This window comes from Nelumbo lutea, chromosome 4, assembly GCF_056320005.1.
Source record: "Nelumbo lutea isolate HS-2025 chromosome 4, American lotus-T2T, whole genome shotgun sequence".
Taxonomy (NCBI): Eukaryota; Viridiplantae; Streptophyta; class Magnoliopsida; order Proteales; family Nelumbonaceae; genus Nelumbo; species Nelumbo lutea.
The window spans coordinates 497,837-512,686 of record NC_142687.1 but is presented as its reverse complement, the minus strand read 5'-3'; the positions used below and the strand labels follow the sequence as shown (position 1 = coordinate 512,686).

General features: G+C 36.9%; 1 protein-coding gene across 3 annotated transcripts in view; it reads right to left on the bottom strand.

Annotated features, from left to right (window-relative positions):
- The window catches only part of LOC148853278 (ARM repeat superfamily protein), a 117,002-nt gene that overhangs the window by 41,089 nt on the left and 61,063 nt on the right, over positions 1–14,850 (bottom strand). For all 3 annotated transcript variants that reach the window (XR_016112720.1, XM_088983559.1, XM_088983560.1), the window contains exons 13-15: positions 2,833–2,946; positions 2,567–2,646; positions 2,302–2,437 (exon numbers count right to left, since the gene is read on the bottom strand). Coding sequence is in view for 2 of the 3 variants with exons in the window: in XM_088983559.1 (XP_088839685.1) it covers positions 2,302–2,437; positions 2,567–2,646; positions 2,833–2,946 (330 nt within the window). In the remaining variant the exon portion in view is untranslated. The remainder of the gene's footprint in view (positions 1–2,301; positions 2,438–2,566; positions 2,647–2,832; positions 2,947–14,850) is intronic.

The following is a 14,850-nucleotide window of genomic DNA, read 5'->3' as shown; positions in this document are numbered from 1 at the left end:
GTCACACTCCTCATAGGCCAACACTTAGCTATGGAGTTCCATTCATGGAAAAGAATCAAACAAGATGTCTCTGAAGAGATCTACCTCCTATAGCCAATATATGACTCCAATGAGAAATCTTTTCTTTTTTTTTTTTTGAAGATCAATAAAAAAGAAAATTTTATTAATAAAGAAAAAGATTACAAATTTAAACAGGTGTTGGGGCATCGCCCAATACAAATAAAGCAACCATCTGCAAACTAACACAAACAATTACAACAAGAAAACAACTGCTACTGCATTTCATACGTCTTCCAGAAATCAGAAATCAGCTTTGGTCACCTGTTAAACAGCTGGAAAAAGAAGCCCCAAACAAAACTTGTGAAGTCGCAAACCACCAACAGACACATAATGCTTTCAACATTTAATTCAACATATCTATTTGCCATGCAGTACCCTATCCTTTTTAACTGTTCGTGGTGCCTGGATAAGAAAGCTGTCAATTGCCACCAACCAACCAAAAGCTTCTACCATTGGAGGAATTGGGTTACCCCAAAAAACACTAAAAGAATCTCTTTCAACCTGTCTTTCTGCCAAAGCTTTTAGTAGGATTTCACTGTGAACTTCCTATTTCTACATTCCTGCCACCACCTCACATTAGGACCCTCAAAATTAACCTCCACCTCTTGCAACCTAGCCAGCAAACTCAGACATAGTTCAACTTCCAAATCTAATGAAGGTCTTCTAAAAATGGAACATCACACCACCTTCCCATGCTGAACCTCAAAACATTATGAAATTGTTACATTTTTCCTACTCAAACTAGCCTTGGACATAATCACACAACTTCCCCATCTCCACCCATTCATCCTCCCACCTCCACCTCTAACCATTCCCCACTCACCAATTAATAAAAGGCAACAAGAAAGAGTGAAACTTTATTATGATTAATGAGTGAACTCTGTAACCACCTTTAAGGATTGCAGATCTATTCTATCCAAAATAGTCTAGGACCATATTCATCTGTGTAAGCATGAGGATTGCATCAAAAAAAAAAAAAAAAAAAATCTCAGGCAGCATCTTACGCAGTGTCTCTTTTTTTCCTTTTCTATTGAAGTATGCATTCAAAGCAAAGAACATTAAAAAATTTGATTGGCTGCATTTGGCAAGAACAAAAAAGAACCAATGACACCATAAAAAAGATATGATCAAGGTTGGATATTCCACCCAAATATATCAGGAATCACATATACCCTGTTAGAAGATTTTTGTGTCCTTCAAGGTCATAATTTTTAAACCCAAGGGGTCATACTTGACAGTTAATAATATAACCATGGCTTTGAGAAGATGGAATTCATCATATACATGGATGCATGAAACTAGGAATGCAACCTTCTCATGAAAAAGTGATAAAAAACTATTGTAAACAAAATAACCGAACTTTCAAATGAAGAATGAATAGAAACTAGAATTACATAATTCCACAAGGATGTCCTAGGATGGTGAATCTTTTTAATAGTAAACTCAAAGCTAGTTAAATAAGAAAGGAAAGTATAAAAAACACATATAAGACAAGCAACTCAAGCTAAGTAAACAAAATAAAATCCCAAAAGAAGCAATTAATTGCAGCGAATATAGTTAGCCTCACCCTGATAACCTCCAGCCTTCTACATGGCCACTTCTACCCATTTTAGCAGAATCAAAATCCTTGCAGTGTAATCTGTAATCATTTTGGTATTCTCTCTATGCAAAAAGTGGATGCCCTTAGGCGGCCTAGTCATTTTGGAATAACTATCTTAGGCAAAAATTAGATAAAGTAAATTCCTACATCAGTTATAAGAAGTTACCTCTCCTATGAAAAAAGTATGTTACCCAATGTTGCTCCCAGCTATCTGGGATCTTGATAAGGGTAAACTGGTAAGCCCCAATCTTTGGCCATTTCTTTTATATGTCTTGCACCAGGCAGCCACCTCTCATACTCAAACCTGTGCTCTCATGCTTGCCAGCCATAGATTTTAGAATTACACCAAGTAATGGCCCCTTAAAATTTTTATTTCAAAATAATTACTGTCTTTCATGTTCCATGAGAATGGTTCAAAAGAACAAATATATAAATTAGAAATAACAGAATATTTACTATTTGGCTAGTCCTGAAACCAGCTTATCCCAATTATTCGGGATAAGCTATAGGAAAACCACATTCAGAAATTCCAGAATAATGAGATCGACACTATTCATGTTTTTAGCAGAGTATGGAATCGAAATCTTTAATAAACCTAATGACCTGACAGTAGTAGAAATCTATAGTATTCATATTTTCACCTCTCCTATCCAGATCAAAATTTCCAAATCTGAAGGTTCATGAATCACTGCTGAAGCATCTTCACAGAGCTTACGTAAAGATGAAGCACAAGCACTTGAGGAAATTGGTTCTGCAATTCCAGCAGCAAAAAATAATCTGCCAGTAGCAAATTAGTGAAGAATAAATACCTGACAATAGATAAAAAGTGTTGCCAAAGCCCATAATCACCATGAGGGAAACTATCATGAAACATATCAACTAGACAAGGAGTAAAGATTTTCTTACAGCAAGGGTCTTGCATTAAACTGAAAAGAAGATATCAACTTTGAATATGAACCAACAACTTCAGCAACAGATCTGTAAACCTAGAACAAAAAATAACCAAAAGCAAGGTTCAATTAATTAGAAACAAAAGGAACAAACCAAGTCAAAGTGAAATATTCATCTTTAGAATGCATTACATTATCTAACTAAAATACAACTGAACTTTGAAATGACAAATGAGAACAAGTTTGAAACATAAAAAGTTTAAAGGAATATATCCAACATACAAAGCACATGAATCCCTTGAGCTCATCGCGTGCTCTACTTGACAGAATTGTCACCAGACGCATAATTACAGAGAGGTCAAATGGATGACCATCCTGTAGAATTATTTCTGCAACCTGAAATGTGTAAAATAGCAAACCTCTAAGCATTGATGAATATATGAATTGTCAAAAAAGATATCAATCTCTTTTTCTGAGTATATCTCCAACAAGATTATAAGACTCAAGTTTACAAACGCTAAGAGTTGTCAATCCAGAAAGAATTGTATCAGGTATTTCAGCTAAGGAGTACCACTGAACCTTCCAAAACAACTACGGGGTAAATTGTGATAAGGATTAACCACCTATAGTGAAGGTCCAAACCCACTGTATCACAATTTTAAGTCATACCATGTGCATCTTACTCTGTAAAGCATATTCTAGTATATTTCATCTCTAAACTCCTTTTCTACAAGCAGCTATCCCCATTATATCATGCTTTTCTTTCTTCCACTCCCCTTTTTATTCCTAACCAGGTTGCAGAAGCTGTCTCTCACCGAGTGGAAGAAAACTATGAGATCAGATGAATGCTTTACTGAAGAATCATACTTGGAACCAGTTCGTCTTCCAAAAAATTAAAAGAAAAAGGAAAAAGAAAAAAAAAAGATCCTATTCATGTAAATGGGTCTTTACTATAAAGTATAAGGTCGATAAATCCATTGGAAGGACGTAAATCAGATCAGCTGCAAAAGGCTACGCTCGTACTCATGGGGTGGATTAACAAGAAACCATTTGACTCAATTGCAAATACAAACTATACAAGGGTCGTTTCATCCGAATAAACCCAAATATGGGTTGAGATATTCCCCAAGAACCTGGTTTAAAATGTTTTAGGGGTGTTATTAGCAAGTTGTTTCACATAATCAAAAGCTAATCATACTCTTTTTATCAAAGGACACTAAATTACTACTCATATCAACTATGTGGTTGATATAGTTGCCATAGGGGATAACCCTAAAGATGGAAGTTCCTGTTGGTAGGGTTGGGGTTGAAATAGGTCGAAGAAGGACTTTTTTTATCAATAACAAGTAACTTTCATTAATCATTAAGAAATTTTAAGTACAAAAGAAAATCAGAAGACAGAATTAAAAATGTACTTTATCTCAATGTCCTTAGCCAGCTACTTGAAATTTTTTCCTTTCATTGCTACAACTCCAAATTCCAGTCTTGTCTTCTTGTAACCATCCTACTACCACCTTTGAGTTACCTCCAATTACCATCCTACTGCCACCATTATGTGCATTAGCTCAATTATGTTTTCAGTGCTTCTCTCGTTTTCTGAGAAAATTCTTGAGTTTCTTTCTCCCCACAAAGACTAGAAAACAACAGCCCTTATGCAGCCGGGTATTCCACCTACACCCGAAAAGGGAAAAGTCCCAATCCAAAATACTTTTAGCATAATGGCAGGATACTAATAGGTGGTAACCAGTTCCCCATCAGCTTTGCAGAATATAAATCTATGCAGGGATAAGATATGCAAGTCTTGGGTCTCTTTCTTTGAAGTAGATCACTTGTGTGGTTTCTTTCCAGAGCAGTTTCCCAACAAAAACTCCCAACCCGGGGAGGAATAGGCTTACACCAACCCTCTTTAACAAGGAAGACAAACCAAGAGGATCAGGTGGTTGAGTTAAGGTTTCAAAGACCGAAGTAAGTTCCGTATTGTTCATGTTCTAAAGTCTACAAGATTAAAGGTTGGCCCGATTGGTGCTAGCCCTACAAACAAATTCAAGATAGTATAGAAGAAGAGAGGGACAGTTCAAAGGTTTGAAGAAGGCTGAAAAGGAACGGGAGGTTGAACTGCAAGTGTCAAAGGAGGGGGATGAGGAAGCAGACAGGCAAGATGATGTGTTTGGATGAGATGAATTAGTTGCTTTTGGCTAGGGAGATTTCTTTTTTTTTTTTTTATGTTGTCTCTGTATTTTGTGTTCTGCCATTTTGTTCTGAGTGGGTGCTATATTGTCACCCTGGCTGTTGCTTGTATTCAGATCCTTTTTTGTTTTTAATAAGATTTTCCTTTTTACTCTTCAAAAAAAAAAGTTTGACTGCCAACAATGAAATTAAAGATCTCTACAATGACAAAGTATATCCTAGGAAGTAAGGTGGATCAATCCAAGAAAGAGAGAAACCACAAACTAATCACTTCCAATACTTTGAATCAACCAACCATAACCATCATTATCAGCCATCCATGATGAGGGAGAAATTAAAGATGATGCCGCACACAGAGTTAGGGCAAGGTGGTTTAAGTGGAGAGGAGTACCACTATTTTGACAGCATAAACCAAGGAGAATAAGAAGTGAATTGTATAAGACAGTTATTTCAGAAATTAATGTAAACAAGAGAAGGATGTTAAGACAAAGAATGACATTACTAGAAATGACAAAATGAGAACTAAGCAGATCAGTTTTATTTGGTGAGACTGCTTTCCACCTTCTAATATCTTGCCCTTTTGTCAGTTTAATTTGGAATTGGTTTACTTCCCTTTTTGGGTGCAGGTGCTCCTCTCCTGACAGGGTGGAAGGTTTATTCAACCCTAATGATATCAGTGGTAAGACAAGGAGGGTAAGGATTCTTTGGAGGTGTACTAGAGCAGCAATACTGTGGACCATTTGGGAGGAAAGAAACGATAGAATATTTGAAAGTAAAGAAAAATGCAAGGAAGCTTTAGTTGAAACGATAACATTGAGGGTGGCACATTAGGTAAAAAGCTTGAAGCTGTTTTCAGCTTTTAATGTCGAAGACTTTTTCAGGGTTTGGGGACTTATTGCTGCTTCATCATCTACGAGACGACAGTTTTTAGAGACTTGGTCCCCTCCAGCAGAAGGTTGGAAGAAGCTGAACTTTGATGGGAGTTGTGTGGGTAACCCAGGCCCTTCAGGTAGGGGGGGGAGGCATTAGAGAAGAAAATGGATTCCTTATTGCTCTGTACTCCGGTCCTGTGGAGGAGGGTGATGTGGCAAGGGCAGAGTTTCTAGCTGCAGCATATGGGGTTGAGAAGGCTAAAGTGTTGGGGATTAATAGACTGATCATCGAGGGAGACTCAAAAACTGTGACAAAATGGTTGCAGAAAGGGGAAGGGATGACATGGCAGTTGAAGAATGATTTCAGAAGATTTAAATGGATGTCAAGGAACATGTCAATCCAGGTGGGATGGGTTAGGAGATCTGCCAACAGTTTGGCAGATAGCTTAGCAAAGCAAGGGGTTCAAAGAACATATATGTTTTGGGCACATTTGTAATTCTGTCCTGGGTCAGCTTACTAAGCTGATTTCTTTTGCAACTTCTTGTTGTATCCTAAAGTACTTTGATTAATGAAATTCTTTCGAAGTTATTGATAAAAAAAAAGAGAAATAAGCAGATCTGAGATGACATATGAATAGACACCAATTGTCCTATGGCTAGCCAGTTTGTGTCATTCCATGTTGCTCTCATCTAACAACAGTTTACAAGATTAATCCCCCCCCCCTCCTTATCATACCAGCTATGTGCTGATGTTCATGCACATCAAGAAGGATGTCCAAACTCTAGATACTAGAATTCTAAGAGAGAACAGTTTCGAAGTTTTCCATAGATGCAAAATATCATGTTATGCCATTAGCAATAAGTGAGATCATGTGGTTAGGAGGTCTTCTTAGCAATTTTGGAGTTATCTTCAACCCATGCCATACAGTCCACATCTTTGCATGCTTACAAGATAATTGCCAAATATACTGCTTGCATTCCCATATTCCAAGAAAGCACCAAACACAAACAGGAAGGCTGTCATTTTAATTGAGATCTCATTTAGAAATATCATTACATTTCCACATGTGACTAGTGATCTTGATGTAGGACCACTTGTTCTGGAGCCAATTGGTGCAGGAATGCTTACTTTGATACCACTTTATGTATGACTTCAATAACCAAATGACGAGTTTAGAAAAATTGGGATGGATTTAGAGGTAATTTAAATCTAAGAAAAGGATTGGGTAGGTTAGAAAAGGTACTGAGATTAAATGGCAAGGCAACAATTGTAGATCTGTTCCTAAACCAAATCAGGGAAAATACGTGAAAATTTTATATGTAGATTTATCCTAGATAGATGCAAGAGGCATCCACGTTTAGTATGGTTTGGAGCAATGTTTTAAAGCGCAGAGGTGTGACGCGAGGCGTTCCACTACCTAGAGTCATGAGGCATAAGCCTCACAAACACAGGGAGGCGTAAGCCTCCTTAAGAGGAGGGGGGTTAGGAGGAGGGGAGGAGGATGAAGAGGAAGGGGGATCTCATTTTTTCTTTATTTTTAATAAAAATCTTTTATATTAAGAAGAATAAAGATGCATAACATTAGTTGAAAGGCGGGGGGGAGGGGGAGCAAACCACTTTCTTTCCCCTTATCTTTTCTTCCCTTCCCTTTTCTCTTTTTTCCCTCTCTTTCTTTTTCTTTCCCTTCCCTTTCTTTTCCTTTCCTTTCCTTTTTTTTTTCTTTTTTCTTTTTTTTCTGTCTTTTTATATCAGATGTGCATGAGCCGCATGAGGCGTATGCCTCTAGCACGCCTCAGGAAAAAAGCGCATGAGGTGTCAGCACCTCTAGCATACGCCTCAGGGCATTTTGGGAGCGCCTCGCCAGGAGGCGTGCTTCCAGGTGTACGCCTCCCACGCCTTTTTAAAACACTGGTTTGGAGTAGATATTGCACAAAAGGACAGAAATCCAACATGTGAAGCCAACTCATAAATCATAGATTCTAGAGTACTAGATGGAATTTTGGGATGATATTTGGTTATTTGGTATGATTAAAGTTTATAAAGGTTTATGAGTGTTGAGATTGGGCTGATAACATCCTTTGTTTTTTTATTTATAATGTTTAGTTAGAGTTATTAAGCCCAAGGCCCATTAGTTTATCTTTTCTTTTATTTATAATGTTTAGTTAGAGTTATTGGGCCCAAGGCCCATTGCTTTATGTTTAGTTGAGAGTATGTTCTTATGTTTTAGTAGTGGCTGACTTACTAAGGGTATACTTGCCATTGTATCCTTTTTTTTTTATTTTTAATATATAAGACAATGGAACGGGTGGCCAGACCTAATTCTGTTTTGGCTTCTCCACATTCTCCTCAACCTTTCTCTTCTTCTCTTTTCTGCACAATCTTTTCTTTTCTTTTCTATACAATTTTTAAATCAGATCAGTTTTTTGCACTTACTACTTGGTATCAGAGCATCTTTAAGGCTTTCTTGAACTGTTCCATCATGCAGTCTAGATCAGCCGACTACATGATGAGTTAAAGAGCTGATCGAGGACTTCAAGAAATCCCAGTTTTTGGATTTTTTTGGTGGATCTACAACCCCTTGTAACAGGTCTAGGGTTTATCACCAAAATCAGGAAGAACTGGAGAAATGAGAAGAGTCCTGATTGTAGTAGGACTCTTCATTTTTTACCCAAGAAGTGACACAAGGAGGCCTCTGGAGGGAGCAACAGCCTCTTCTCTCTCTTCTACCTGCTCCCACGGAGAAGAGTCGTGGTGGGAGGGGCTTATGAGGAAAGGATTTTGATCATTTAATTAGGTGCTGCAATTTGATATTTTGATCATTTCTTTGACCCATATTTCATCAAGAACCTAGAATGTCTAGAAAGGATTTTGCTTGGGAATATGTTAAAGAAGAGGAGAGGAAAAAAGGTTATATTTATTGTACACTTTGTAGTAAACTGTGCACAGGAGGCATAAACTGATTAAAACATCATTTGGCTTGTACCAAACATGGAATGGGTGAGTGCAAACAATGCCCTAAAGAGGTAAAATTAAGATGTCAAAATGCACTTACCGAATTTGAAGTGGAGAAAAAGAAGTCTGATTTTGTGGCTAGTGTTGGGAGGTTTAATCGTACACCTATGACTTATCCACATGGAAGTTGTATGGCTGTTAATCCTAGAATTGAGAAGTCTGTTGTGGGAAGTGGAAGTGGAAGTGGAAGCCAGAGTGGAAGTAGGACTCCAATCACTCCACAATCATTTTCACCACGACCAGCAGGCCCAACGGATCAATTTGTTTCATCTGAGCAATGCCAATAGACTTTAAATTTACAATGGAAAAATATTAAAAAAAAAAAGATGTTGACAGGGCTATTAGAAGATGCTTTTATGCCAATGCATTGTCTTTTAATTTAGCAAATAGTCCTTATTTAAAGAGTATGTGTGAGGCAATTGCAAATTTCGATCCAAGTTATAAACCTCCATCCATGCATGATCTTCGCACTACGATCTTAAAAGAAGTGGAGAATATAGATAAATTGATGGAGTATAGAAAACCATGGAAGGACTATGGTTGCACGATTATGTCTGATGGATGGACTGATGGAAAAAATAGGTCCATTATCAAATTTCTTGTTAATAGTCCAAGTGAGACAACGTTTTTGAAATCTATTGGTGCATCCGATTCAATTAAAGATGGTGAGCTTCTTTTTAAATATCTTGATGATGTTGAGAAAGTAAGAGAGGATAATGTGGTTCAAGTAATCACAGATAATCGTTCAAGTTATGTGCTTGATGGAAAAATGTTAATGGAAAAGAGGACAAAATTGTATTGGAGTCCTTGTGTCGCACATTGTATAGATTTAATGTTAAGAGTCCATTGGGAAGATGAAAGTTTTTAATGAAACAATTGAGAAGGCAAAGCAGATCACAAAATTTATTTACCGCCATGGATGGGTTTTAAACTTGATGAGGAGTTTCACAAAAAACCAGGAGCTTTTACGTCCAACAATTACTCGGTTTGCCACTGCTTACTTGACATTGCAAAGCATTTATAAACAGAAGCAACCTCTTCAATCAATGTTTGCTTCTGAAAAGTAGAATGGGAGCCATTGGAGTAAACATCCTGAGGGTGTCAAGGCAAAACAAACTACAATGTTTGATAGCAGATTTTGGCCTCAGGTGGCATTTTGTGTAAAGACCACTTTGCCAATTGTTGCAATGTTGAGAGAAGTTGATATGAAGTAAGATCCTCAATGCCTTATTTATATGAAATGATGGATTCAGCAAAGGAGAAAATTGCATTTGCTTGTGGTGGGATAAAGAGAAAATATATGCCTATTCAGAATAAGATTGATAAAAGATGGACCCCTCAACTTCATGTCCCTCTTCATGCAGTAGGCTATCATTTAAACCCACAGCTATGCTATGATCCAAATTTTTCAAATGATCGTGAAGTAAGATAGAGATTATTTGAATGCATGAAAAGGATTATTCCTAATAGGCATGAAAGTGCCCTAGCAGATTGCTAGTTGCATATGTATGATAAAGCACTCGGAGATTTTGGTTGTGACATGGCAATTGATACGAGGAAGAGGCGATCTCCTGGTAAGTGGTTTATTTGTTTGAAAATCAGTATGCAACTATGCATAATTCTTTATTTGGATATTTTAAAGTGTTACTAATGTCTTGTTAAATGATATTTTTGTAGCTGATTGGTGGGTGTGGTTTGGAACCCAAACACTAAACTTAACAAAATTTGCTATTCGAGCTTTGAGTCTTACATGTAGTGCTTCTGGTTGTGAAAGAAACTAGAGCACCTTCGAGCAGGTTATTATTTATTTTCTTATTTACTTTTTAGGTTTTTATGTAATAGTTGTGTTTTGTCAATGTCTTTAATAATATATATTTTGTCCTTGTACTAGATACAAACAAAAAAGAGAAACAAATTGGAGGAACAAAGGTTAAACGCTTTAGTTTTTGTGATGTAAAATATGAAGTTGAGGGAAAGAAACAGGAAGAGGAGGGCAAGTGCAAGTATTGATCCCATTTTGACATAACATGTGGAGGAGAAAGATGAATGGATTAGTGTAATTGAGGATGCAGTTCTTCCAACTAATCCATCTTGGGTGGATAATGACTCTTTGGGCCTTGAAATTGTCGTAGTTGAGGTGGTTGAAGATGCAGATACAAATTTAGTAGAGCCAACAACCCCTACCAACAAAGAAGGATTAAGTGGAAGAAAGAGGGGCTCAAGTGATGGTGGCAACAAGACATTTGATCATAGAAACCAAAAGGCTCAAGCTATTGAATCTCAAAGTAAGTAATAATTAGTGAATATTGATTCTATTCTTCTAGTGGTCCAATTAATTTTCTAGTTGAGGATTATTGAGTGAGGTGATAATTGCAATTGGATTTTATTTGTAGGGACAAGAAAAGGTAAGAGTGTTGAACTAAATTTGATTAATGAGGATGAAGATGAAGAAATAGGGAGAAATGAACCATATAATGTGGATGCAACTCTTGAAGAAGATGATGATGCCTTTGTTATTCTAGAAGAAGATGATTTAGAGCCTTTTGATTGAGTTTCTGTCCTTAGAGTTTTGTTATTTTGTGATCAATGTTGCATACTTGAATCAAGAATTATATTTCACATTTTCACTATGTTATATTGTTAGTTGGAGTTGAAAACTTGAGATTTAGAACTCAAATACTGATTGAAATTAAGTCATTTTAGTGTCATATATGTTTTTTTGCTTAAAATATCTACTTTTTGTTACCCACTTAATTATAAAAAAAAAATACATACTTGAGGCATACGCCTCCTTGTGCTCGGGAGAATTACGCCTCTCACGTTCTGAACTATGCCTCACGCTTCCAGGTAGTGAACGCCTCGCGTCACACCTCCGCGTTTTAAAGCACTACTCCATAGTTACCCCATTCCCGTGGAGGGATCCTCTCCTTTGAGGTCTTCCACTCCTGCTCCTCCCCCTCCTGCTAGTCCTCCAGTTGTTTCCACTCATCCTATTCTCAAGAGGTGGTACTAGTGGCAAAAGCTAAGGCAAAAACAGGTTGATCCCACACCTTCAGTTGAGTCTCAGCCACTCCCGATTAATGAAGAGAGGACATGTCCATCACCTCCTCCACCAGCACCCTCGTTTCTAGACCTTGACCTACCCATTGCTTTGAGAAAAGGTAAGAGGAAATGTACAACTCATTGTATTTCCAAACACCTTTCCTACAACTTGTTGTCCCCATCCTACTATGCCTTTCTAGCCTCCATTTCTTCTCAATCCATCCCAAAGTCGGTTTCAAAAGCCCTAGCCACACCAGATTGGAGGGATGCTATGAGTACTGAAATAGAAGCCCTTCATAAAAACAATACCTGGTATATTATTGACTTTCCATCTGGGAAGGAACCTGTTGGGTGCAAGTGGGTTTTCACTATCAAGTATCATGCATATGAGCATGATTGGCATCTATGCTCAGCTTGAGGGGAAGTGTAGTGAGAATGGACCATTAAGGGCATCCGAGTAATTGTACTCAGACTTAGATATTTAATAAAAGTGATGAAAGGGGGCTAGAGAGAGAGGTTCGAATTCTTCTTTTCTCTTTTTCCTTCTTTTCTTCATCCACAACCTATTGCTGAAACTTCTTTCTTCTTCTTTCTCTTCCTCTATTTTCTTATTTTCTTGCATTATATGAATTACTATATGTGTAATTTCCAACTGAGCCATTGAAGGATGTTGGGAGATATGAGAGATTAGTGGACCGGTTGCTATACATATGCATGACACAACTATATATCTCTCATGCAGTGAGTGTGGTAAGTCAATACATGCATGCCCCATGAGTTCTGCATTGGAAGACTATTGATAGGATATTTTCCTATTTGAAAGGACACCCAGGTAGAGGCATATTGTTTGCTGACCATGGATAATTGAAGTTTTTACACAAATGCTAGTTGGGCAGGATATCTAGATGGCAGATCTAAATCAGGAGTTTGCACTCTTGTTGGAGGTAATCTAGTTTATTGGAAGAGTAAGAAACAATCGGTTGTAGCAAGGTCAAGTGCAGAAGTTGAATACAGAGCCATGGCACATGGTGCTTTAGAGCTCCTCTAGGTCTGATCCATGTTAGGAGAGATTTGAATCGAGGAAGAAGAACCTATGGTGCTATACTGTGACAATCGAGTAGCAATCAACATTGCCCACAACCTAGTTCCGTATGATAGGACTAAGCATATAGAAGTGGATAGACACTTTATAAGGGAAAAGGTGACATCAAGAGAAGTGTGCTTACCATATGTTGCACCTAACCTACAACTAGCTGATGTTCTCACAAAAGATGTTGCAAGAAACAAGCTTGAGCATGACCTACGCAAGTTGGGAATGTGTAGCATCTATTCCCAACTTGAGGGGTTCAGATTGGGCTAATAACATCCTTTGTTTTTTATTTATAATGTTTAGTTAGAGTTATTAGGCCCAAGGCCCATTAGTTTATCTTTTGTTTTATTTATAGTGTTTATTATGCTCTTATGTTTTAGTAGTGATCAACTACTAAGGGTATACTTGTCCCCATTCTCTTCAACCTTTCTCTTCTCTTCTCTGCACAATCTGTTTCTTTTCTTTTCTATACAGTTTTTAAATCAGATCACTTTTTTGCACTTTCTACCATGAGAGTGATCCTGGTCCCAAACCAATCAAAAAACTATGTAGGCCAAGTCCTGAACCAGACCCTATAGGAACATGAAAAGTTGAGAACTAAAGATAATGCTCCTAGTCACCTCCTAGTTATGCCTATACTTGCTCCTAGCACCTTCATTTTTCTGAGGACTATAAGAACAAGTACTCTAATGATAAACCCCCTGCTCGAGCAAATATGAAGAAAAAGATCTCTCAAAAGTATTCTTTTGCATTATTAAATCTAAAAACCTTAACAAGTATCAAGATAAGTAAGGATCATCTAATGAAAGTAAAAAAAAAAAAAAAATCACAAGAATGCATAAAATATATCAAAGAGAATAAAGAAAAGTATCACCAAATAACAAGAAATACTTATATCCCCTAATGGCAGGAGCAAAACAAGACCCCAAACATTAGTATGCACAATTTCAAAAGGGGAAATCCTTCTTTATTTACATGAAATAAAACTAGATCTACAATTCTTGGCCAGGTCACAATACTCATACCTTAAATTGGATAGTTGAATGGAGACAAATAAAGCATGAAACAAGACTAGTAATGGCCCAAACAATCATAGAACATGATTTGACTTACAATATCCATGCAGTTGACTGATCCTCAAACATGAGAATCACCAAGGCAGGCTGGACCATTGCTCTAAACCTAACTTATCTTGTAGGAACTCAGAAAAATAATGAAAAAGAAAAAAAGTGGAATAAGAGGAGAAAAAAAAAAAGAAAAAAGAATAAGGAAAACAGAAAATTGGAAGGGGAGAAACAAGTTGTTTTGTTGCCCCTCTCTTATATTTATGAAAATAAAAACTAGGTAAAATTACCATAGTACCCTGGCCACACATACATAGTTGTCAAGGCAACGCCTAGGCGACAATGTGTCGTTTGAGGCTCGCCTCGCCTAATCGCCAAACAACTTTGTATCATGTCTTATAAAATAATTTTTTATTCTTTATTTTTTGACATTATAATTATAAAATAGGCACTATTAAACTAAAATATTCATTTCTTTTTATTATTTTCTTATCTGTTAGGGTTTAATCAATATAAACATTGCTAAATGCTGTATTGAACCCCCAAAGACTTTAAAACCTGAACCAATAAGGAAGAACTTAAAATATTGTCTAATCAACACATTTTCTACTACTACTACTACTACTACTACTACACATTTTCTAATCAACACATTTTCTTTTCTTCTTTTCCAATAACAAAAATAAGGGTTCAGCCCCTATATTTTTTGAATTTTCTTTTCCTTCTTCTTTTTCTTCTCATGAATATGTTGATTTTCTATACTTTAACATGAATTCTCTACTTTTCTTCTGAAAATTATGAATAATTCTTAAGAAAATATGGTTATGGTACCTAGGGAACTACCATAGGATCTATGTTTTCTACATAAAAAAACCCATCACCTAGGCGACTAGGCAACAAGGCGCCCCACTGTCGCCTTGGCGCCTTGAAAACTATGCACCCATATATTAAGAACAAAGTAGTAACCAACAGCAATATGTGAATAAATTAAGAATAACACATTAAAACTCATCAAGGTCTATTATTTTTCAA